The following is a 27,409-nucleotide window of genomic DNA, read 5'->3' on the forward strand; positions in this document are numbered from 1 at the left end:
GAGATCGTTTTTTTACATTCATCATGCTTGGGTCATACTTGCCAACCCTCCCGATTTTTCCGGGAGACTCCCGAATTTCAGTGCCCATCCCGAAAATCTCCCGGGGAAATCATTCTCCCGAATTTCTCCCGATTTTCACCTGGAGAACAATATTAAGGGCGTGCTGTGATGGAACTGCCTTTAGCGTCCTCTACAACTTGTCGACGCGTAAGCTTTTTCAACATACAAACAGCGTGCCGGCCCAGTCACATGTATGCGGCTTCTGCATACACACTAAAGTGACTGCAAGAAATACTTGATCAACAGTCATACAGGTCACACTGGGGGTAGCCGTATAAACAACTTTAACACTGTTACAAATATGCGACACACTGTGAACCCACACCAAACAAGAATGACAAACACATTTCGGGAGAACATCCGCACCGTAACACAACATAAACACAACAGAAGAGATACCCAGAACCCCTTGCATCCCTAACTCTTCCAGGCTACAATATACACCCCCGCTACCACCAAACCCCCCCTCCCCCAATCTCCCGAATTCGAAGGTGTCAAGGTTGGCAAGTATGGCTTGGGTTAATGAATAAATGAAGAACTACACAGAGAAGACCCTGGATAACCAACTTCCGGTTCCGGTTCACCGTGCGTGACTGCTCGCTGACTGCTCGCTGTTTCGAAAAAGCTAAGTATCGTTCTATTTGTGTGCTTTTAAATTGTTCTGCAGCTTTCTTTATTACTTTCTCAACATATTTAGTAGTACTATTTAACTTGCAAATCACCCGATCTCTGTCTCTCCACCCCTCCCGCAGCTAGCTAGCAGCTAGCTGCTAAGCTAACGAAGCTAGCGCGGAGAAAGGCGTCGCCGGGCGCCGGTCAGAAGGAGTCTACTCCTGCACACCGTGACCAGGACTTCTCGGAAGACAGCAGGAACTTCACTCGGTGACAGAAAACACCGTGAGTATGGCTTCCTGCGCGTCTTGCACCTTACTCACGGAGAGGCTGGCTCTGCTAGAGGGCCGTGTCCGCCAGTTAGAGCAGAGTAATCTCGTAACTTTAGATGTTGCGGACACATCTGCTAGCGTTAGCTGTAGCGAGCTAACTAGCCCAGCCTGTAGCAGTCCTAAGCGGCCTACAAGCTACGGTGTACCGGTTGAGACGCATAATAGATTTAGCTCTTTAGCTAGTCCTACACCCCAGTCTACCGGGCACCACACCTTAGTCATAGGGGACTCCATCACCCGAAACATAAAGCTTAGCAAACCAGCCACAATTAAGTGCATCCCGGGGGCCCGAGCACCTGACATTGAGGCTAATCTTAGGGAGCTAACTCGCAACAGGCCTAGTAAACACGTACGACAGGCTAATCGCACCACTAGTTATGCGAATATAGTTGTACACGTTGGCTCCAATGACACTAGAATGAGACAGTCAGAGATTACAAAGAGAAACATAGCCAGGACTTGTGATCTCGCTAGAAAGATGTCCAGGCATCGAGTAATTGTCTCTGGCCCCCTGCCTGCGAGAGGCAATGATGAGAGATATAGCAGATTAGTCTCGCTTAACAAGTGGCTGGCTAGCTTCTGTAGACAACAGGGACTAACGTTTATTGATAATTGGCCCTCTTTCTGGGGCAAACCAGGCTTGCTGATGAGGGACGGCCTTCACCCTAACCAGGAAGGCGCCATCATCCTGTCTAAGAATATAGACTACTGTTTAAGTCACATTTGACTAACTACACTAGAGCAAGCCCGGTCACAGGCAATTACAGAGCCTGCTAGTCCGGGTGAGGAGTCAGTTAAGCTAGAACTAGCCAGCACCAGGCTGGATAATTCCTGTACGCATAGCAATTTTCTTAGAATAACACACAACTCACATAATGTGTTTTCTGTTGTGAATGTGTCCGGGGTAGATATGCATTCTACTGAGGTGGCAAATCATGATGCGTTCAGTCGATCGCAGCATCAAGCAAACAATCTGAAAATTCCCGTCGTATCAATTCCTAGATATGGTCGAAACTATTTAAAGTGCACTACGTATAATAAACGCAACATTATTAATATTTCTACTACGGATAATTTAAACAAAAACTCGTCAAAACAGCCCAATACTTATAATATGGGCTTTTTAAACATAAGATCATTGTCTCCCAAAACGTTATTAGTTAATGAGGTCATTAGAGACAACAATCTTAACGTCATTGGTCTTAGCGAAACCTGGCTCAAACCAGACGAATTTTTTGCGCTAAATGAGGCATCTCCTCCTAACTATACGAATGCGCATATTGCCCGTCCCCTTAAAAGGGGTGGGGGGGTCGCACTAATATACAATGAAAACTTTAACCTTACCCCTAACCTAAATAATAAATACAAATCGTTTGAGGTGCTTACTATGAGGTCTGTCGCACCGCTGCCTCTGGATATGGCTGTTATCTACCACCCCCCAGGGCCCTACTCGGACTTTATTAATGAATTCTCAGAGTTCGTTGCTGATCTAGTGACGCACGCAGACAATATAATCATAATAGGGGACTTTAATATCCATATGAATACCCCATCGGACCCTCAGTGCGTGGCGCTCCAGACTATAATTGATAGCTGTGGTCTTACACAAATAATAAATGAACCTACGCATCGCAACGGCAATACGATAGATCTAGTGCTGGTCGGGGGTGTCACCACCTCCAAAGTTATGGTACTCCCGTACACTAAAGTAATGTCCGATCATTACCTTATAAAATTCGAAGTTCTGACTCATTGTCAACAAACTAATAATAATAATAACTGCTATAGCAGCCGCAACATTAATGCCGCCACAACGATGACTCTTGCTGACCTACTGCCTTCGGTAATGGCACCATTCCCAAATTATGTCGGCTCTATTGATAACCTCACTAACAACTTTGACAATGCCCTGCGCAAAACCATTGATAGTATAGCACCGCTAAAACAAAAAAGGGCCCCTAAAAGGCGCCCCCCATGGTTTACAGAGGAAACCAGAGCTCATAAATTATCATGTAGAAAATTGGAACGCAAATGGCGCGCGACCAAGCTTGAGGTTTTCCATCAAGCATGGAGTGATAGTTTAATATCGTATAAACGCATGCTTACCTTAGCTAAAGCTAAATATTACTCAAATCTCATCCGCCTCAACAAAAACGACCCTAAATTTTTGTTTAGTACAGTAGCATCGCTAACCCAACAAGGGACTCCTCCCAATAGCTCCACCCACTCGGCAGATGACTTTATGAATTTCTTTTATAAGAAAATTGAACTCATTAGAAAGGAGATTAAAGACAACGCATCCCAGCTACAACTGGGTTCTATGAACACAGATACAACTGTATCTACGACGGATACTGCAATACAAAATAGTCTCTCTCTTTTTGATGAAATAACATTAGAGGAACTATTACAGCGTGTAAGTGGGATAAAACAAACAACATGTTTACTTGACCCACTTCCTGGGAAACTTATCAAGGAGCTTTTTGTATTATTAGGTCCATCAGTGCTAAATATTATAAACTTATCACTTTCCTCTGGCACTGTTCCCCTAGCATTCAAGAAAGCGGTTATTCATCCTCTGCTCAAAAGACCTAACCTTGATCCTGACCTCATGGTAAACTACCGACCGGTGTCCCACCTTCCCTTTATTTCGAAAATCCTCGAAAAAATTGTCGCACAGCAGCTAAATGAACACTTAGTGTCTAACAATCTCTGTGAACCTTTTCAATCCGGTTTCAGGGCAAATCACTCTACGGAGACAGCCCTCGCAAAAATGACTAATGATCTACTGCTAACGATGGATTCTGATGCGTCATCTATGTTGCTGCTTCTTGATCTTAGCGCTGCTTTCGATACCGTCGATCATAATATTTTATTAGAGCGTATCAAAACACGTATTGGTATGTCAGACTTAGCTTTGTCGTGGTTTAACTCTTATCTTACTGACAGGATGCAATGCGTCTCCCATAATAATGTGACCTCGGACTATGTTAAGGTAACGTGCGGAGTTCCTCAGGGTTCGGTCCTTGGCCCTGCACTCTTTAGCATTTACATGCTGCCACTAGGCAACATCATACGCAAATACGGTGTTAGCTTTCATTGTTATGCTGATGACACCCAACTCTACATGCCCTTAAAGCTGACCAACACGCCGGATTGTAGTCAGCTGGAGGCGTGTCTTAATGAAATTAAACAATGGATGTCCGCTAACTTCTTGCAACTCAACGCCAAGAAAACGGAAATGCTGATTATCGGTCCTGCTAAACACCGACATTTATTTAATAATACCACCTTAACATTTGACAACCAAACAATTACACAAGGCGAATCAGTAAAGAATCTGGGTATTATCTTCGACCCAACTCTCTCGTTTGAATCACACATTAAGAGTGTTACTAAAACGGCCTTCTTTCATCTCCGTAATATCGCTAAAATTCGTTCTATTTTATCCACTAGCGACGCTGAGATCATTATTCATGCGTTCGTTACGTCTCGTCTCGACTACTGTAACGTATTATTTTCGGGTCTCCCTATGTCTAGCATTAAAAAATTACAGTTGGTACAAAATGCGGCTGCTAGACTTTTGACAAGAACAAGAAAGTTTGATCATATTACGCCTATACTGGCTCACCTGCACTGGCTTCCTGTGCACTTAAGATGTGACTTTAAGGTTTTACTACTTACGTATAAAATACTACACGGTCTAGCTCCGTCCTATCTTGTCGATTGCATTGTACCATATGTCCCGGCAAGAAATCTGCGTTCAAAGAACGCTTATTAGTGATTCCCAGAGCCCAAAAAAAGTCTGCGGGCTATAGAGCGTTTTCTATTCGGGCTCCAGTACTATGGAATGCCCTCCCGGTAACAATTAGAGATGCTACCTCAGTAGAAGCATTTAAGTCCCATCTTAAAACTCATTTGTATACTCTAGCCTTTAAATAGCCCCCCTGTTAGACCAGTTGATCTGCCGTTTCTTTTCTTTTCTCCTCTGCTCCCCTTTTCCTTGAGGGGGGGGGGGCACAGGTCCGGTGGCCATGGATGAAGTGCTGGCTGTCCAGAGTCGGGACCCGGGGTGGACCGCTCGCCTGTGCATCGGCTGGGAACATCTCTGCGCTGCTGACCCGTCTCCGCTCGGGATGGTGTCCTGCTGGCCCCACTATGGACTGGACATCTTACTATTATGTTGGATCCACTATGGACTGGACTCTCACAATATTATGTCAGACCCACTCGACATCCATTGCTTTCGGTCTCCCCTAGAGGGGGGGGGGGGTTACCCACATATGCGGTCCTCTCCAAGGTTTCTCATAGTCATTCACATCGACGTCCCACTGGGGTGAGTTTTTCCTTGCCCGTATGTGGGCTTTGTACCGAGGTTGTCGTGGCTTGTGCAGCCCTTTAAGACACTTGTGATTTAGGGCTATATAAATAAAGATTGATTGAAGAAGCTGCAATCTATGACTGTTTTCTCTTGTGAATTTTTTTAAGGTATGTATTGTTAATGTTTTCACATTCTTTTAAATTTTCCTGAGGGAACTCTCCTGAATGAATCAATAAAGTACTATCTATCTATCTATTCGTAAACTTGAAAGTTTTAGTGCTTCAGTATTATTATTTAGTATTTTAGCCTAACGTTAGCTAGCGTGGCTAGCTGGCTAACATTACAAACTAACTTTCCAAACTAACGTGTAATATATTATATAATATTTGCAGAAATTGTGGAATTTTCTCTGTCCCTACCTGAGCGAGTCAGTATCTGACATGCCTCACTCTGAAGGGCTTGATTCATACCCCCTACTCCTCGTTATGCCCACTACTCCTACATGCAAAGAGTCATTTGGAGACCAATACCTTCACGTGAATGTGCAAAATGTAGGGATAGGGCTAAAAAGTAGGGTAAGAGGGTGTATTGGGATTGGGCCTTAGTATTTATGGAGTATATGATGACAGTGATATAGGAGGTAGAGCAGGTTTACGAACCACACAAATAAGTCCTGTTCTTTTAAGAATGTAGTCATAATATGAACACATTATGGGCCTGATTTACTTGAGGTTTGTGTGTACAAAACATGTGCAAACTTGATAGCACACACAAAGATAATCTCTTAAACTTGTGAAAAGTGGATCGCGTCTGTTAAGTAAGCATAATAAGGAGCGCAATCCATTTAGTATCTCTGTCTTCTATATACATATATATATATATATATGTATATGTGTAGTTTTTATAATATAACTAATATCAATGATCCATGCCCAAAAATCCTTACTAGGTTTAGAGCTTCCAGCAATGTAGTAGGTGTGTTGAATTTATACAATGCGAAGTACTGTATCTAGAATAAAAAGGGTGTTAGGTCGTTACTAAGTTTTATCACCATAGGGAACCAACATCAAGTCAATAACACAACAAATGGAACACTTAAGTGTCACACTAACAAGACATCTGGACACTTAAGCCATGTTTACACTGCAGGTCAATTCCGACTTTTCTTTTGCCCATATGTGACATGCATCTGATATTTTTTTATGTTGATATTAACAGTACAATTAAGTTCAGTACACTTCAATTTTTTTTAAATCCGATCCAGGCCTCTTTCCTGTGTGGATACAAATTGCATAAGAATCTGATGCGACTGCAGTCTGAAAGTGTCCAATCTACATGCATCGTAAGGTGACACATGTTGCAAATATTTGCCACAGCAGATATGAGCTAAAGTAAACTCTGGACCAAAAAGCAGAAAATAGTCAGTGGCAAAAATATTATGTTTTAAATAGGAGGACTTACATCGCTATGCCTCCATGTCAGTTCACGGATACATCACTTTCCCATTCGACATACTGTACATTGAAGTCGCATATTTTCATAGTAATGTGAACGACTACATAAAAAGATCGGATTTAACAAAATATCTGAATTGGGCCTCATACCCTGCAGTGTGAACGTGGCCATAGATTTGTTTGATATAAATCCATCTGTCTATAGGCAGCCCAGCAAAAACTACATCCACTATATAGCATAATTTCTTTTTTTAAACTTTACACATGTTCTTCTACAAAAACATGTTCATTCAAAGCCAGTGGTCTAATAGTTCTCATACTTGTGTTTCCTTTAAAGGGAAACTGCACTTTTTTTTTAATTTTGCAGATCACCAATGATGAGGACAGATGATCCAGCTATGGTGAAAATATTATGTTTTAAATAGGAGGACTTACATCGCTATGCCTCCATGTCAGTTCACGGATACATCACTTTCCCAATCGACATACTGTACATTGAAGTCGCATATTTTCATAGTAATGTGAACGACTACATAAAAAGATCGGATTTAACAAAATATCTGAATTGGGCCTCATACCCTGCAGTGTGAACGTGGCCATAGATTTGTTTGATATAAATCCATCTGTCTATAGGCAGCCCAGCAAAAACTACATCCACTATATAGCATAATTTCTTTTTTTAAACTTTACACATGTTCTTCTACAAAAACATGTTCATTCAAAGCCAGTGGTCTAATAGTTCTCATACTTGTGTTTCCTTTAAAGGGAAACTGCACTTTTTTTTAAATTTTGCAGATCACCAATGATGAGGACAGATGATCCAGCTATGGTGAAACACTATTTATATTCTCATAGCGTTATAATGTCGCACAAGTGCTAAACGTTTTATGGACGAAATAAGAACATAACACAACAGTCACTTACAATGGCAGCTCTCACTGGGATGGTTGTATCTTTCAGCAAAGGACGTGTGCTCCTCGTTGAGCTAGTAAGTTCACAATAGTCCTCAGATAAAAAGAGAGCATACAAGTATCTTCCTAGTAATGTCGTCTTGTCTTAGTCGAGAGCTAGTCAGTCAGTCAGTCAGTTAAGTGCTTCAGTAAGTCCAGTTCTTTAGTTGGTAGCATGTGAAATTTAAAAGTTGACCAACTTCTTGGCTTATTACCACTCGCTATTGGCTTGAGGCACCAAGAGCAAGGAGTTGTGTCACTACGCCAGAAATGTAGTTCCTCGAGGTTAGCTTCTACAATAACATATAACCGGTCATAACAATATGCAATATGTCAATAACAATATAAGAGGAATGACATGTAAATGGAGCATTGTTGGCGGTTTTTGGAGGTTTTTAGAGGGCTTTATAGGTGGGATAGATGAATCTCATTTCCTGCGATGCTTGCTACGGGTTGTCTCTTAAGAGGGATGGATTGGATTGGTACATTAAAGTGTCTCATACTATATTAGTTACACGCCATGGTACGTTGGCGAGTACATGCACATGCTGTGTGCGGAAGCCATGTGGGTCAAAGGCGAGGCGCTCCACAGGTGTGGCCTTGCTGTGACAAGTGAGGCAGCTGGAAGAAAGATGGTGTGGTCGGGTGGGTGGTGGTCTTCTCAACTTACCAGAGATCTGGGGCTGGATGCCAGACTGCTCATTGGAACTCAGCAGCTGGGTCTGAATGATCTCCACCACACGCTTGAAACGTCGGCATGGACCTGTTAATTTAGCAAAATGTGGTTATTTCACCTGTGTCATGTCAGGAGAGACAGCGCTCCAATCCAGGTCATGTTACAGTATATCAATTCTGCATCCCAACATACTCTTCTTTTGCCCACTTCCTGTTTTGTGCTCTACATTTCAGGGAGTGTGGTACGGTCACTGTTTAATAAACATTGACTCCACACCAGGAAGACATGAGGGGCCTTATTCACAAAAGTGTGCATAGATTCCACCGTAAAACAGTGTGTACACTTAGGCTGTCTTCGTAGAAGGATTTTCATAGTCAAATCTGATTCGTTATGGTGTAACACTTTTTAAACAGATTGTAATGATATGTACTACAGTACACTCGTCACTTGGTGCCAGTAACGTCACATGGGTGTAATGTGACTCTCCCAAAGTTAATAAAATAAACATATAAAAGAAATACAATCTTTCATTGAAGAGGACAAAACACACTCATTTGCGACTTTTTCCACCACAAAAAGAAAAAAAGTCTAAAGGTTATTTTTTAGGGGAGCGCCGAAAAAACAATCAAACTTGATTAGAGTAGGTAAAAGTTGTAACAAAGTTTATGTAGGTGAACTTGTGGAAAGATCATGACCTCCCATGGAGGGAGGAGAGGAGTTAAATGTCCGACGATTCGACTGCGAGGCTGATAGTTGAATCAGACTCCTCTGAATCTAATTTGACTAAATCGATTATTCTAAGACACCCGTAGTACGCACAAACCTCAGAATGAACCACGCAAGAAAATATTCAGATGTATGTCTGTACACTTGTACAAACTCTCTTCATCACACCTGCAGTGAACTATGTGCAGAAGACTTCCAACCTTGTGTCCTCCCACTGCCTCTGACACAATCATCCCTAAATGCTGATGAGTTTAGGGACATCATGTTGAAGTATTAATGAAGGAAGCTATACGTACAGTGGAACCTCAATTTACAAACTTAACTGGTTCTTGAACAATGAACATGGTGTGTAAATAGCAAAGTTTGTATAGTGAAGCAGAGTTCCCCATAAGAGACAATGTAGATATAAATAATCGGTTCCAGCCTCGAAAAAAGTCACTATTTTAGTTAAGGTATGTACACTTTGATCACAATATAAAGTGCTATACAGTACTGTATATCAAATAAACATAACAAGGGGTTGATGGATCAACTTTCTATGTACAAACCCCGTTTCCATATGAGTTGGGAAATTGTGTTAGATGTAAATATAAACGGAATACAATGATTTGCAAATCATTTTCAACCCATATTCAATTGAATGCACTACAAAGAGAAGATATTTGATGTCCAAACTCATAAACTTTATTTTTTTTTTGCAAATAATAATTAACTTAGAATTTCATGGCTGCAACACGTGCCAAAGTACCGTAGTTGGAAAGGGCATGTTCACCACTGTGTTACATGGCCTTTCCTTTTAACAACACTCAGTAAACGTTTGGGAACTGAGGAGACACATTTTTTAAGCTTCTCAGGTGGAATTCTTTCCCATTCTTGCTTGACGTACAGCTTAAGTTGTTCAACAGTCCGGGGGTCTCCGTTGTGGTATTTTAGGCTTCATAGTGCGCCACACATTTTCAATGGGAGACAGGACTGGACTACAGGCAGGCCAGTCTAGTACCCGCACTCTTTTACTATGAAGCCACGTTGATGTAACACGTGGCTTGGCATTGTCTTGCTGAAATAAGCAGGGGCATCCATGGTAACGTTGCTTGGATGGCAACATATGTTGCTCCTGTATGTACCTTTCAGCATTAATGGCGTCTTCACAGATGTGTAAGTTACCCATGTCTTGGGCACTAATACACCCCCATACCATCACAGATGCTGGCTTTTCAACTTTGCGGCTATAACAATCCGGATGGTTCTTTTCCTCTTTGGTCCAGAGGACACGACGTCCACAGTTTCCAAAAACAATTTGTAATGTGGACTCGTCAGACCACAGAACACTTTTCCACTTTGTATAAGTCCATCTTAGATGAGCTCAGGCCCAGCGAAGCCGATGCCGTTTCTGGGTGTTGTTGATAAACGGTTTTTGCCTTGCATAGGAGAGTTTTAACTTGTACTGACGGATGGAGCGACCAACTGTACTTACTGACAGTGGGTTTCTGAAGTGTTCCTGAGCCCATGTGGTGATATCCTTTACACACTGATGTCGCTTGTTGATGCAGTACAGCCTGAGGGATCGAAGGTCACAGTCTTAGCTGCTTACGTGCAGTGATTTCTCCAGATTCTCTGAACCCTTTGATGATATTACGGACCGTAGGTGGTGAAATCCCTAAATTCCTTGCAATAGTTGGTTGAGAAAGGTTTTTCTTAAACTGTTCAACAATTTGCTCACGCATTTGTTGACAAAGTGGTGACCCTCACCCCATCCTTGTTTGTGAATGACTGAGCATTTCATGGAATCTACTTTTATGTCCCAATCATGGCACCCACTTGTTCCCAATTTGCCTGTTCACCTGTGGGATGTTCCAAATAAGTGTTTGATGAGCATTCCTCAACTTTATCAGTATTTATTGCCACCTTTCCCAACTTCTTTGTCACGTGTTGCTGGCATCAAATTCTAAAGTTAATGATTATTTGCAAAAGAAAAAATGTTTATCAGTTTGAACATCAAATATGTTGTCTTTGTAGCATATTCAACTGAATATGGGTTGAAAATGATTCGCAAATTATTGTATCCCGTTTATATTTACATCTAACACAATTTCCCAACCCATATGGAGTTTGTAATAAAAAGGTCAAAACAACAACAAGCTGCTGTATGCTCTGCTCTGCCAACACGCACAGACACAGAAGTCACGATGGTGCCCTCTCACAAACAAAATAATACAATCCTTAACTTTACCAACTATATTGCTACTAAATCAAACATTTAAAAAGGTTAAATCCAGCCATATTAACAATGCCGGAGAAGCTGACGAGAAGCAGACAGAGGGAGGGAGACGGAACTGGGCAGGGGGAGTTGGTGCTTTGGATGAGCGAGGGGTTACTCTGGAAAGACAGACGAGATACACTTTTCCTCCACTGTGATACAAGTCCGCTCTGGCAAAAGCCTGATCTCTTCACAATTAAAACTTGATGTGGTAACTTACAGCGCCATTGTACTGCTCGCAAATAGTCTTTTTTTTTTACTCTACAGCGATTCGCTCCTTAATTCTTTCCACACTGGTCTGTTGAGTTTTTTGCACTCTTATTGAGTTAACAAAATGGACAAAACTTGTCAAAAGGAGTAAAAAAAAAAAAAAAAGGCAAACATGCTCAAGTGTTGGGACGTGACCTTTCCTGCGCAGCAAGTGAAGTACAAGGCTACGCTAATGTTTCGCCGTGCTTTCTTGCCTGCAGGCACCTAAACAAAGCGTTCGTCCAAAGAGACATGGTTCGCTCAAAGAAGCATATTTGGCTTTATCGAAAAATTCGTAATTAAAAAAGTTGCACATATAGGGGTTTGTACATCGAGGTTCCAGTGTAACTCCAAAGAAGTAGGTGACAATTGCAGATTTGGTCTTATAACACCGAGCACCGTGACAAGGTTATGGACTAGGTAATTTCATACCTAATACAAAATAACAATTGGAATGCCAATAGTTGAGCAATCAAATTGATAGTGTCAGCTCCACCATAACTGAGAACTGTTGCTGAGATGAAGAAATTATGAAGAAAAACGTGTTCACGCCTTCCGTTTGCCACATCTTTGTCCAAATAATACATTTATTATTCATATGTCATTATTTTGCTAAGTAATGCTCCTCCAGGTTGCTCCCACCAGGCACCACACTAGTGATGGTCAGAAGAAGCCTCTTGAGGCATTGAACCACTTGAGCCAATTGGTTCCAGAATTTCTCGACAGTGGGTTTCTGAAGTGTTCCTGAGCCCATGTGGTGATATCCTTTACACACTGATGTCGCTTGTTGATGCAGTACAGCCTGAGGGATCGAAGGTCACGGTCTTAGCTGCTTACGTGCAGTGATTTCTCCAGATTCTCTGAACCCTTTGACGATATTGCGGACCGTAGATGGTGAAATCCCTTAATTCCTTGCAATAGCTGGTTGAGAAAGGTTTTTCTTAAACTGTTCAACAATTTGCTCACGCATTTGTTGACAAAGTGGTGACCCTCGCCCCATCCTTGTTTGAGAATGACTGAGCATTTCATGGAATCTACTTTTATACCCAATCATGGCACCCACCTGTTCCAAATTTGCCTGTTCACCTGTGGGATGTTCCAAATAAGTGTTTGATGAACATTCCTCAACTTTATCAGTATTTATTGCCACCTTTCCTAACTTCTTTGTCACGTGTTGCTGGCATCAAATTCTAAAGTTAATGATTATTTGCAAAAAAAAATGTTTATCAGTTTGAACATCAAATATATTGTCTTTGTAGCATATTCAACTGAATATGGGTTGAAAATTATTTGCAAATCATTGTATTCCGTTTATATTTACATCTAACACAATTTCCCAACTCATATGGAAATGGGGTTTGTACGTGTACAGTAAGCCTCATACGTCTCCAGCTTTCCTTGCCTATGTGCTTCCTCGCTCTTTTTGTTTTCCCCCCGTGGTGCTCACTGTGTCTCGTTTTGTGTTGTCATCCAGCAACCCGTCATCCTCCCCTGGTTTCGAGCTGTGTGTCTCATCTCCTCGGATCCCTTCAAGACTCTCTGCTGCCTCCCTGGATCTCGACCTCACGCCTGCCCTTTGACCACGATGCCTCGCTTCAGCCCTTGACCTCCTGCCTGTCTCTGGACCTTCGAGCCTGCCTTGCCCTATCTGGACTTCCGCCTCGATCTCAACACGCACCTTCAACACCACACGGTAACACCCCTCAGATACTTACTACACATAGTCACACCTTATTCCTTTGGATTAAATACACACTTCACTTACATCTGTTTATTTCAATAAACACACTGCAAGCTAACGACGTCACTGTCTCCGTGCCGTCTCTTTTCTCCTTCTCCCGCTCTACCGTTACACTACCAAAGGTTTGCTGAAAGGAGCAATACTCTTTAATGTTATTAACAAAGTCGTAACCTGTTTGAATTAGGTTTGCCGTCATTCTTTGGTTCTATTTGCATGTGAAAAAACACTTTTATTCTCTATCCATATTCCGAACTGACCACAACCTTTAAAAGCCCACATTTTCAATGTAACTTGGGTGGTTTATGAGTTGTCGAATCTCCCAAAGCAGTCACGTGGTACAGCCTGGCAGCGAGGCTTCACACGTCATCATTCCCGGCTCTTGCCCTACGTGAAGCAAACCTTGATGAGTGCTTTACGGAAATGCCCCCTCTATACTCCACACACGCCTTGAAGCCTCAGCACATTTCGTCCCATCACTACTCCGCACCATGGGCAACCGAGCCTCTTCTTCAACTGCACCTCGGCTCTGGAACTCCCTCCCTGTCCAGCTGAGAAAAATGCAGAACCTTGACTCTTTAAAAACATACCCCTTAAGACATTGCTTTTTTTTAAAAAGCTTCCAACCGTTAATGCGTTTTAGTTTTAGTATTTTATCTGTTTTAATGGCCAAGAGTTTATCGGCAATCCTTAAAAAAAAACATTTTTGGTGTGTGTGTGTGTTTCTGTGACAGCGTTTGTCCTAGTTTTTAAGGTAAACATTGAAGAGTTGTGCTGTGAAGCCTTGTCTGACATCATGTCACTCTTTACAGCGTCCATTTGACTGGTGAAATGGAGTCAAACGTCACTACTGTTTAAGTTGTATTGATGAAACAAAGTCACGTGACAGTGCCTGCTCTAGTGAAATAAATGTGTCCCAGCAAGCAGTAATTAATATATTATAAATCACCATCTGTTACAGGTAGGATTCTCTTTGTGACTTGTTTCCTTCCTGGATTGCCTTTCTGCTCCGTTTCCTAATTGTTCTTTGCTTATTTACTAAGCAGAAGTAGTCGCACTCTTGGACACTTTTAGTTATTATTATTATTAGTTTGTGGCTTTTTGTCTGTTGTCCTTAGTTTGTACTATATTCTCCACAATTATTTTGGCTTTTCAAAAAAAAATCATCATAGCCTTAAGAATATTTTTGTATTTCTTTATAAACTATTTTTGTACAATACGCACAACTCGTGCCTGAGTCGTGGTACAAAACCTAGCTGCGTCATACTGTCAGTATTTGTTAAATATTTGTACATGCATGTAGTATTAGTTCCTCTCCACAAGAATTGCATGTGTTGTTATAATACACAGCAGTGTATGTATGAAGTAGAAAAGAGGGCTGACCTGAGAGCAGTGTGAATGTGACCGAGTAGATTCCGTTCTCCTTGGTGGCGCTAGTGCTCTCCGAGTAGGTGATGTCTACCTGGAACTTGACAGGCTTTTGAAAAACAGTTGGACCAGCTGCTGACTTGTACTCGGCCCGAAAACTGGTCTGGGATATGACACTGTGGCTCAGACTCGGTATCTAAAGAGAAGAAAAGGGCGCGATGTCAAAATAACTCTGCAGGCTAATGAATCAGCACAAACACACCGCTTCTGCATCAGTGAAGCAGTCGCCATGGTAACAAGGAGGGGGAACGAGGACACGGTTAAGGCAGGAAGTACCAGGATGTCTTACTTTGAAAAAGTCCTGTCAGCAATGATGCTTCAACATTATATATTATATGTTCTTGAACATAGTACAGCAGGGGTGTCCGCGATTAGCTTGCTGCTCATGTTTTATTGGCCCACGACAAATTGTAAAACATTTATATATATATTGCCAACATTGTAACATGACACAAAATACAAAGAAAAATTGGAATGTTCCCAAATACCTCAAAAATATCACATGCCAAGCGAAACACATGTGCATCTCACAGGACCACCAATGTGTAAATGTAGAGTGAATTAATGATGGGTTCTCAGTTCCCATTGTAAAGTGTTGTGAGTGTCTAGAAAAGTGCTAAATATATATAATCCATTATTATTATTATTAATATACACTTTGATGATTATTATAAATATATACTTTATTATTATTATTATTATTAATATATACTTTGATGATTTTCATGATCACATTTGATCATATGTTAAGTTTTACAAAATTTCAAAAAGGTTCCATCCATCCATTTTCTACCGCTTGTCCCTTTTTGGGGTCGCGGGGGTTGCTGGAGCCTATCTCAGCTGCATTCGGGCGGAAGGCGGCGTACACCCTGGACAAGTCGCCACCTCATCGCAGGGCCAACACAGATAGACAGACAACATTCATACTCACATTCACACACTAGGGCCAATTTAATGTTGCCAATCAACCTATTCAAAAAGGTTACGAATTGTAATATTATGGTAGTCGTACATAACAATTTCACAATAGTCATTAATAATAGTAATCAATCATAATAGTAGTAAATAATAATAATAATAGTAAATAATAATATTACTATTAAGAATAAGAGTAACAGTGAATAATCAACATCATAATAATCATCATAATAGTAAATAAAAACACTAATGATAGAAACATTAATTGTTGAAAGGAATAATACTAACTTTAATAGTAAATATAATGATAATGGTATTAAAGTTTAATACACATTTTTTTAAATGATATGAGTAAATAACAAAACAACAAATAAAATCATAGAACAACAATAATAACAGTAATAATGTTTTAAATAACACTATTTATAATATCATTAGTATGTAATATTAATATTGATAGTAAATAATAATACCAATAATAATTTAAAGAAATTGTAAATTAAAAACTACTATAATAGTAAATAATAATAATAACACCAATACTGATAATATTAAGAAAAACTACTACTACTACCGAAAATAATGATAATTTTAGTAGGAAATAGATAGAAACAATACAATGAAGGTCCATTTATCACCTTTTCCACAAAGCTATTTTATGTTTTTTTCTTTCCATTTATTTAATAGCTTTCCATATATTCACCTTCATCGGATCGATATTAGCATGTTTAATGAATTGATTGGTAAATAATATCAAAGTGGCCCCACACCATAAATATATTTCTGCATGTGCATGGTGGAACACGTGTTGTATAACATGCACAAAATAAAGAAGAGACAAAAGTAAACCTACAGAGAGGAAAGCGTGGACAATGTCTGCTTTTATGGAGCTGAGAGGTTTGTCCTTGATCACGATGAATATCTGCTCCTCTTTTTCCAGGTTAATGAAGTTACCAAACCAGGATTTTTTTGCAAGTCTGCACAAAAGAACACATGACATGACAATCATCACTAAGTTAATACATTTTAACTCAGTGTACTTATGTAATTATGTGTTTTTTTTACAGTAGCTACAAGGGATGGGTACTGAAACTCAGTTCCTTAATGGCATCGGTGCTGATGTACACAGTAGTAACCAAATTGAAAAAAAAAAGAAGTATTTATCGGTGCCTCACTTGGGTGATAAAAGAATGCATTGACACATTAATGCAACAATCCAGACAGAGACACATAGTCTGACACTCTTTTTAAATTGTATCAGTAACAGTCTTCAGGTCAACAAATCCACCACCACAACAACACAAAACGTTCTCATTATGTACCACAAACCCGGAAATTCTGAACTTCCAACAGTACAATACAAGTGTGACCGAAGGTCTTGCTAAATGATGCTAATGTTGTGCAACACCATGTGAAGAAAGGACAGAAAGCAGGAAGTCAACAGGTACTTAATATCCGAATACAGCCTTATCTCTAGTCTGAGCACAGCTTTGTCTCTCATCAAAACACAGCAGCCGTCAAGAGCCCAAATGACAAACAGCCCAATCCCTGCCTTCACAATAAAAGCGCTGCACGCTAAATCATGTCTGTCAAACTAAAGTAAAGTGCTTGTACAAGCAATTTTTTTGTATTCCATATTGTTAAATGTATCACTGAACATTTTATTTACGTTCTTAAAGTATTTTAATCACAATTAAAATCAACGTGCATCACACAAAATCCTTCAAAATAAATGATGTTTTTAAACAAATTGTGTATGTTTTCTATTTTTTAGTTCAGGGTTGGGCACCATTTAAGCATCGTCCCTTTTTCAGAAGTACTGATTTGGTACTAGTATTGTTGAACATCTAAATTATACTATACCTTGTAGCTACCACCAAATATGTAAACACACTCGTATTGAGTGGTTTTGGAATTTAGAAGCAGTCTACGCTGAAAGTATTACTCTATTACAGTTACCTGCATATTAATGACATTTATTTTCAAAATCTACAAATGTGACGAGAGCTGTCCCGATGCAACTTCTTCACTTATGATACAATACTGAAGTTGGAGCCTTAAATATTGGACAATACCGATACTAATCAAATACGATATCATCACAAATCATAGTACATAAATATATATAGTGTTTGTACGGTGGAATGTTAGAAAAGGCTTGATCACATGAAATTACTCTATGGGAGTACTGGAACTATGGAAGGCATGAAAACACTAATCCTTTGACAGAATTATGCTTCTGAAGACACGTCTGATACTAGACACTTTGTAATACACTTCACCTAGGAGACTTTGTATCTGTATGTAATATGCAATTATAAATATTTTGATACTTGTTCATTTTGACCAATGTTGTGTTTCTATGATTTGTGCTTTGCTGTTGTGTACACAGTATACAGTATAGCCTTCCATGTTACCCCTTATTAATGACTTCATTAAAATACAAAAAACGATACATCTTGTGTGCTCATTGGAGGACATGTTGATGTTACCTTGCTGTCCAGCTTTGCACAAGTAAACGTGCTTGTATCGGAGATTTTAAATTCAAGCCGATATCATCTGATACCTGTTTGTTGCTAATTTCGGACCAATATCAATATCGGATCATGACACCCCAACACTAGACATAACAATAGTTACAAATATTTAGCTCACTTGCAGGTCACAAAACGTAGAATTCAAAAACACAGAGCGAACAAAGATTATGAAACATTTTACTGTTCTATTATGAACCATTTTTTATTTGTATATTACTGTAACACTCACTCTGGAGAAGAGTCAGGGGTTAGACTGGACAAGTCCTCTTGTGTGGGAACTGTGGAATAAAATAATTAGGTTAAAGTGCATATTTTGATTTCATGTTCATCATACACAGTGGAGAAAATACGTGTTTAAACCCCTGTCAAGTATCAAGCAATGTGACCCCACAGAGTGTTAATGTGCCCATGAAACACACAAATGAGTCCTGTCATTTTAAGAAAGTACTCCTGATCTCAACTCATTTTCTGTATAAATTACACCTGTCACACAAACACTAGAAGACTTGTACAATATTGCATGTTTAGCGTAAACACTCTTTCTGCTGAATCAATGACCACAAAGATAAAACATGATACAGTGTTCCCTTGCCACTTTGCGGTTCATACACTGTGGTGTCTGTATCACAGATTTTAAATTGAAGACATTGAGATTTGAGTATCCATTATCACATTATTACCTCGGTTTTAGAATTTATAAAGTGTTTTAAAATGGAGGACGTGTATATACGTTTGTGTAATAGCTGTGTGGAAAGCTTATGAAGAATTTAAATGCATATAATATTCATAAAAATCGTAAAATTAATAGTGACTCTACTTCACTTACTCCTGGGGTGTTTAAACGTTACCCCACAATCCTCGAGGGAACACTGTAATTGTATCGTGTGCTAGGTTGTCTTGTATCACCACCAAAAGCACGTGTTATGACACTGCTGGTCATGTACTGCTTGTTAGTTAGTGAGCGTTTGCAGATGGCTCCAGATGGTCATTACTAGTCCGTCAACCTGTCAATCACACCATAGCTTCCATCCACAGATGTGTTGTAGTTCTAAATAAAATCTTACCTTCCAGTTTAATTAACAGTTTTGCTTCACTGTTGTATCAGCTCAATTATTTCTGTTCTTTTGTACTCTCTATTAATATAAGAGCAAATCTCAATACGTTATGCTTTCTGTGATCAACGGAATCCTGTTCCACCAAACTCTACCTTGCATTTTCCGACGATGGAACCGAGGCGAGCCCAGGAAGCTGTTTTTAATGGAGTTGAGGCGAGTCCTCCAAGGCAATCCCCCGATAGATGGGCTGGGGGGTGGCGTTGGACTGGGTGTGCCAGTCGGGCTGTCCTTTGGTGTGTGAACCGGGGTACCTTTAGGGGTAGGAAGAGGACTCCCTCTGGGGGAAGGATGGGGGGTCACCTGCGTATTGGGGAAAGATTTGCCATTGTGGTCAGGGTGGAGGTGGTGGCGGCGCATGGGGGACATGGGAGGCACAGGGGACAGAAGAATGGAGATCTTAGGGGGCACAGTAAGGGGAGAGTGGCGCCTCAGACAGGGACTGTTGGGGATACAGGGCGTTAGTGGCTGGTTGGGTGTAGAAGGTTCAGACTTAAAAGGAGTCTGGGCTGGGCTGGGGAGCGGGTTGGACTTGGTGGTCTGCAGTGGTTTCTCGGACACTTTGGGTTTGGCAGGGAGGGTCTGAGTGCGAGGGTGCATGAGGGGGGACCCCAGTTTTGGATGGAAGGAGTTGGGTGTGCGAGGACCCAACCCGTTAAGCCGAATCTCAAGGGAGTGGGTGGGGCTGCAATTGGGGGACTGACACAGGTCTGGGGATTGGGGTGGGATGAAAAACCGCCGGTTGGGCTGTGATTTTTCATGCGGCGGTGAAAATGATGACAGTCAGCCAAGAGAAAGTGTGGCAGCCAGTGGAACACCACGGCCCGATCAAAGTTCATTCCCAGAAATACAACACAGCAGGAAATGAAACAAAGATGGGTGCAGAAGTAGAGCAGGCAGGAGGCGGTGAGATTGTGAGAAAGAAAGAAAAAACATGCAATTAGCACAGTGATAATCAGCCAATCAGGAGACAGCAGTGGAGCATTCATGGTAGCAGTCAAGATGCACCAAGATCAAACCAGCTGGCCTGGAACTACACTTTCTGTCACAGTGACACACAATCACCAACGATAGAAACACTACCAGCGTAACAGTGCATTTTTTCCAACTTTTCTTTCAGTACAATGCCACACTTTAACGAAGAAGGAATTTTACTAAATTAAAGTCAGAAAATTGAGAAGAAAGTAAAGAAAAAAATAAAGAAAAATCTCTAAAAAGTCAAAATATGACAAAAGTACTTTTTTTACAAGATGAATAGTCACAATTTCACAAGAAAAACATAGCACTCTATGGATAAAAGAAAAGAGTCCGAAAGTTATTAAAAAAAAGTTTTTTTTAACAAGAAATTATTGTTGCAATTGTACGAGATGAAAGTTGGAATATTATGAAAAAGAAGGAATTTCAGTACAAAACATTTGATATTGTAGAAGATTTGAAAAAATTATAAATTTACAAGATTTTAATTATTGTAAAATTACCTGCTTGGATTCAGATTGTTATGTTTTATTTTAAATCCCAAAGAAGTTAAGCAGTTTTATGGTTTGTAATTTGTTCCCTTCCCTTAAAGTACAGGTATGGTGTGCACCCTACCAAACACAACTTAAAAGATCACATATTTCACAAGGGTAGCTCGAAAAGGCTATTTTTACATTCTGTAGAATTATTTCAAAATCCCTAAATTCTACATTTGAGTTATTTTATAAGTGTTGAAAATAATAATAAAAAAGATCACTTAGTGTCAACACTCAAGAATTAAAATTAATCTGTTCCTCTCAGGAGTTTTACTTTACACAGCATCATCGTTGTTAACCTCTGTTTTCTACCTGCTGATTACTAGAAGAATAATTTCATTTTGCTGAAATAGCATGCTTAGTACAATCTATCACTCGATATGTTTGTAGTTTTGTCAGGTCCAGCACACTAACAACAGCCTGATACATCGGTACATCCCCAAACCATGAGCAAGTCAACCAGTTAAAGCTAAAAGAAGCATCACCCTGCACCCAAAATAGTAGAGTACATGCATGTGTTACCATGCATACACAACACTGTGGAATGACTGAGCAGTGTGCTTTTATGGCAGCATGTGTGACAACTGCTTTAATTAAGAATTGTCTGACGTCATTTCACACAACTCTAGTGTGTATTTACATTGGAAAATTGCATCTAATCAAATTTTTGGGTGGATTGTAGTCTTTTAGTACAAACATCCAAGCGGATCAGGGCTCAAATTAAACATAAACTGGAAGTGTAAAATGGCATTACTTTGATGATTTCCGTCATTTGTAACTTATAAATGCTGTTACAATGTTAGATACTCATCTAAAAATTGCCAAAGCATCACATCAATAGGTTCATGCATCTGTGCATGAGCTTGCAGACAGTTTAGGATGCTTCTGACCGCTGGGTTTTGGAGTACTTTTTTAAGATTGGCTACATTGTGACATCACAATGAGGCGGACGTACATACAGTATGTGGTCATTCTGGACATGCGGCTTCGGCAATTATCCTTCCCTTTTGCGGAGCAAGACTACTGCTGGAACTTTCGTACATACCTTCTCGTTTCATTTCTTCTCGTCTGCTTTATGTCTATAAAATAAATACTTCCATATTTATTTGTCCACAAACCGCTGAACTCCGACGGTTAAGGACAACAACATTACGACTTGGCTTAAGGAATCACATGAGAAGGTAGTAAAAAGTTTTATTTTAATCCAATTTTGGCTTGCTAAAATAATACAGACGTGCGACATGCAGTCACATAAATACTGGTAAATGCAGCTTTTTATGATGCAGCGCTGTATCGATCAACGAGTGGGCAGGTCAACCTAAAATTGTGGCTGGGGAATCTATGTATAGTTTACAAAGTTTATTTTTCACCCTGACTGAAAAAAAATAGCAGTGATATTCATCTTAAATATGCATATTAACTGTATACTATAAAAAAATACATGCTTAGATGCTTTTGGAGCGGGCAGGGCTTGGATGGTTTAAATCGCAATCTGGGAACGCCTCCACAAACAAACATCTTGCAGAAATTCTAAAAAATTTGACTTTGGAACAAAATTCACACAACTTTTACACCAAATAATATCTAATACATATATTTTAGACTCCAAGGAAGTGTTTCAAATGTAGGTTAGAATCATACCAGAATGTTGGCAGTACCAAATGCGACTAAAAGTTCCTCATGGGACATGCTATAAGATAAGATAAGTCCTGCGATGACTTTAATTTACTAAACCATCATGGAACTGGAGTTTAAAACTATCAATCAGATAGGTTCCCAGTTTTCACTGTAAAGTGTTGATAGTTTTATCAAAGTGTTGATAAAACTATCAACAAATTGCTTCTTCAGATATACCAAATATGTTGTGATCTTGGTTTAGTTAAAGGTGCCATATGTAATAATTTAATGTCAAGTGATCATTAAATGGCCCTGATATGTCAAAAAGACATTAATAAATAATGTTATTTTCGAATACCTTTATAACTGATAACTCATTTCAAAATTAGATTTACAGCCCCGAAATATTGTTATTGTTTTCATTTCGATGCCCCGCCCTCTACCGTTTGACCACTTAGAAAGTCTGTGAGTGTGTCACATCCGCCGTCTTTGTCTAGCTCCTGCCACTGGTGAAGTTACTAAACATGTCAGACCTTAGTAAATCTAAAAGGCGTCATTACGATTCTCAACTTATTCATCACAAAGCCAATAACAAAATGAGGATTTGTATCGGGATGCCTTTGAAAGATGGAGACGATTTAAAGAGGAGAAGATTTTATTCATCTGACGCCAAACTTGCTAATTTCTTCTTTGGTAGGTAAGTAAAACATGAACAAGCGTGTGCAGACTTGGTGATGCATTTGGAGCGTAGCATTGCCGGTCTGCAACATGCTGAAGCAAAATTAATTAACGCCGGCCAAGGATGTTAAAATAATATCTAAACGGTGGACGTTTATTTATTAAATATTGGCGAAGCTGCTGATGGTGTGTTTGACGAAGAAGCAGCTGGAAGGAGATACTGTAGAAGTTCACTCTCCACGGTAAGTAATGTACATTATTATTACATCATATCATAAAACTACAGCAGTTGTTGTTAGTATAGTCTGTTAAGATTGTTCTTCATACAATATTTATCTTTATGTGTTTTTATTTTTAAAAAGGCATGTTACATGTTAAAATTGTGCTGTTTTGTGGGGGAATAAATTTATTTCAATTGATTTCAATGTGCGGCGCAGTTTTATGAGGTACAAGCTGCATCAGTTATATCCCAAGGTAACCCTGCATTTTTGTAATACTGCACTATATATAACGCTGAATAAAGACAGTGTATTGAACTTTTGTTGTCTTAAGGACAAAACAAGTTTTATATTGAATTGAAGTGTACATTGTCACGCAGGCTAATGATGGAGTGTATGAGCTGCTGATGACTTGCTGACATACAAAGACAGGTACATATTTATTTGTATGTCAGCTAGAACAGCTTAGCGAGTTGCTAAGTGTCGGCAAACAATCATGGACCAAAATATGCTTACCCTGGGACTACTGAGAGGACTGATGGAAAGACCAGAGGACGCTCCACTGATGGAGCGTGACCTAAAAACAAACACTTTTATCAGTTGACATAATTCATTCATCAAACAGTTCATTAAGAACCTACACAATGTACATGTTCATAATTATACAAACAATACACACAATGAACATGTTCAAGAAAATACAACACACAAAACACTGATGGCTTGATAGGGTTAGGATAATCTCCTTACTACTAGCAGTGCTACCATTGGATTTCGTATATTTCCAGTTCCGGATTATGCCAATTTTATCATCTCCGCCGGGAGCTTATGTAATTGTTGCTGTGAGTAAATTAACTCAGGATGTTCATGAAACTCTCACGAAATGTCAGAAATGGGATAAAAAACACAAAAAAACTGATTAGAATTTGGGGCTGATCAAGATAATTTCTACTAAGTTACCTTATTTACGTTTCTGTGTGTGTGTATGCTAGCAGCCCGACAGAGACAATTAAATATAGTGGATGACTGTTACCTTATGTTTACTTTGCGTGCTTCAACTTCTGTGTGTGTATGCTTGTGGCCCCGCCTCCACTCATACATACAAAGATAGTGGATAACTGAAAAGAGGCTTACTCCGTTTCTTTCATTCCGCTACAGATAGCTCAAAAAGTTATGGGCGGATTTCGATGAAACTTTCAGGAAATGTCAGAAATGGGATTAGGAACAAGTATTTAAATGCCAGGGCTGATCCGTATCATTGTCTGAATTTAGGAATTTTTTTTTTTACTATTGAGAGGTAGGGCCTGGCGGAGGTCTGCGCTCTCCGAGTGCTTTTTTGGTTTATTCCTACTTGGCCTGCCCGCCTATGTGTCTTGTTGCTCTGTCCTGGCTTATTCAAGTTACTAGCCATTTTTTTCCCTTTTTGTTTTGTTGCTCTTTTTACCTTATAAAGGTTCTATTTTTTGTGTTTTTTTGTAATTGCATTGTCGCCTTTAGGTGGTTAGTCTTCCAAAAGACTCTGGTTTAGATGTACTGTGTTGTGGACTATTTTGCTCTAAGTGAGCCTTTGTTGCAGACTCTTGTTTGCCTACATTTGTATCGCTGTCTGTATTTGGTGTCAAACCTTTATAAACATTTTGACCACATTCCACACACCATGGTACAGAGGAGAATCGTTTACATTTGTCACAGTTGATCTGCTTTAATGAACATTTAATAGATTTTTCAAGGCTTTAGTTTTGAATTGGAATGCTTTAGGATGGGTGCACATCAACACAAATAACTTTTTTTCTATCAACCCCTGTTGCAAAAACATTTCAAAACACAAAGCATCCATCCATCCATCCATTTTCTACCGCTTATTTCTGAGAAAATACACATGAAAAAATAATCCTGCTTTGAGTTAAGTGGCTTTGTCTGGTGACTTTGGGCAGAGCAATGTGTTAGGTGGACACAATTGTTTACTTAATATTTTAGTATTTCTTGAATACATTGTTTTTGTAAAACATTTGCAACTCTCGTGTCATCACTATTAATATTCTTTTACGGTATATCTGAGGTGTACAATGTGGATGAAACTCCATGTATAAAATCCATAATTTACAACACAGGTGTTAAACTCAAGGCCCGGGGGGCCACATTTGGCCCGCCACCTCTTTTAATGCGGCCCGCGAAAGCCCTGAAATAGTATGAGTCAATAAAGCATTTTATCATTTACTAAATGTAATATTTTCATTGTGACAGACAGAAATACATGTATTGCATGCTATTGTGTATGTTTTACACTTGATCTAATAATGCAACAATATAATACAATCATTCATTTCAAACTTTGTAAAATTAAAACAAAATAAATATCTGCTTGAGTTATATCAAAGCAAGTTATTCATCAAATTGTACACTGTACAAATTACAATATATATTACAGTAAAAAAAAACTGGCAGCTCAGTTGCCAGGATTTTACAGTAAAAAAAATACAGTACTGTTTTTCCATTTACAGTAATATGCTGTAAAAACCATCGTAAATTTTACGGTGAAGTTGTGGCGACTCAGCTGCCAGTTTGTTTGTTTTTTACTGAAAAATCTTTTTTTTTTTTTTACAGTGTATGTAATATTTGATTATTATACAAATAAAATAATCAAATGCACCGCAATTCATTTTATAATATCATGAGGTGAATTCTTCCACATTTATATTCATAAATTATATACAGTTACAGGGGCCCTATTAGGGCAGCCATAACTGCGATGTGGCCCTCAGTGTAACCGTGTTTGACACTCCTGATATACAATATAGAACAAGTAAAAGTTACTCGGATATTGTGGGGAGCAGCCCACCACAAACATCTTAATCAGCAAATGCAAAAAGGGGCTCTCTGCATCCCCAAGGATTCCACCCACCCTGCACACCCACTCTTTGATCTCATCCCCTCAGGCAGAAGACTGCAAAGAATCCAGACTGAGGAACAGCTTCCGTCTGAACTCCGATGGTGCTCCGCAGCAATTGATACCAACCACCCACACCACCCACCCAGCCATCCAAAAAACACACTTGAGTCTAACTTGCCACAAAGAATACTTAACTTGCACACAACTCCCTGTTGTGCTGACCTGGGCTTTTTATTGAGTTTGTGGTCTTTGTTTTTACATTTGCACGACTAGATCATTATCTATTCTATTTTTCCATTTATTCTATTCCATTTATAATCCATTAAACTTTAATTTGAGTAGGATTACATAGAATCGGTTATAAATAGCATAGTCTATTTACGATCTATTCAATGTAATCCGACTCCAATTAAATTAGTATGTACACACTATTGTTCTTGAGCTACTTATTTGGCTACATCTGGGACATCGAGTACTAAATTTCGTGCCATCTCATGTGTGCTGGTATAACAATTAAATTCCTTAAATCCTTGAAAAATATCAATATATAAATAAATACAGCAGGGAGGGGATTCATATTGCCCCATTCCTGTGTGAAACTCACATGAGATAAAGAGTGAGGGTTAATCATTTTGCAACACAGTGTGCTAAAAATTATGCAAAGTGCCACTTTGTATAGCAACTGACTTTGTGGTAAAAGTTGGAATTGCCACAAAACACATCTTAAGATATTCAACACTCCCGTTTCATGTGTCAGATAAACCGTGACAAATGGGGTAATATGAATCCTCTTCCATTGATTGATTGATTGACTTTTATTAGTAGATTGCACAGTAGTACATATTCCGTACAATTGACCACTAAATGGTAACACCCGAATAAGTTTTTCAACTTGTTTAAGTCGGGGTCCACGTTAATCAATTCATGGTAAAACTGTATCCAAACTGGTCCAACTGTATATTATTTCTAAATATGACGACATGAACATTTTGAAGATTAATACTGCTTTGAGAAATTAATCCTTTGAGGACCTAGAAAAGTTCCATATAAATGTGTTTCATTATTATAAGTGTATTCTTATATACATGCTTAGGGATAACAGCTATGGTATATGTTAAAACCAAA

The 27,409-nt window shown here is 39.4% G+C and overlaps 1 protein-coding gene across 7 annotated transcripts in view; it reads right to left on the bottom strand.

Annotated features, from left to right (window-relative positions):
• The window catches only part of LOC133608567 (serine/threonine-protein kinase BRSK2-like), a 217,136-nt gene that overhangs the window by 44,110 nt on the left and 145,617 nt on the right, over nucleotides 1-27,409 (bottom strand). For 5 of the 7 annotated variants that reach the window (XM_072913351.1, XM_061963879.2, XM_061963880.2 and 2 more), the window contains 6 exons: nucleotides 23,911-23,971; nucleotides 19,466-20,117; nucleotides 18,488-18,536; nucleotides 16,575-16,698; nucleotides 14,759-14,939; nucleotides 8,400-8,492 (listed from right to left, as the gene is read on the bottom strand). In XM_072913351.1, coding sequence (XP_072769452.1) covers nucleotides 8,400-8,492; nucleotides 14,759-14,939; nucleotides 16,575-16,698; nucleotides 18,488-18,536; nucleotides 19,466-20,117; nucleotides 23,911-23,971 — 1,160 coding nt within the window. The remainder of the gene's footprint in view (nucleotides 1-8,399; nucleotides 8,493-14,758; nucleotides 14,940-16,574; nucleotides 16,699-18,487; nucleotides 18,537-19,465; nucleotides 20,118-23,910; nucleotides 23,972-27,409) is intronic. The other 2 variants (XM_061963882.2, XM_061963881.2) reach the window with 1 other exon arrangement.

Source organism: Nerophis lumbriciformis, linkage group LG06 (genome assembly GCF_033978685.3).
Source record: "Nerophis lumbriciformis linkage group LG06, RoL_Nlum_v2.1, whole genome shotgun sequence".
In the NCBI taxonomy this organism is placed as follows: Eukaryota; Metazoa; Chordata; class Actinopteri; order Syngnathiformes; family Syngnathidae; genus Nerophis; species Nerophis lumbriciformis.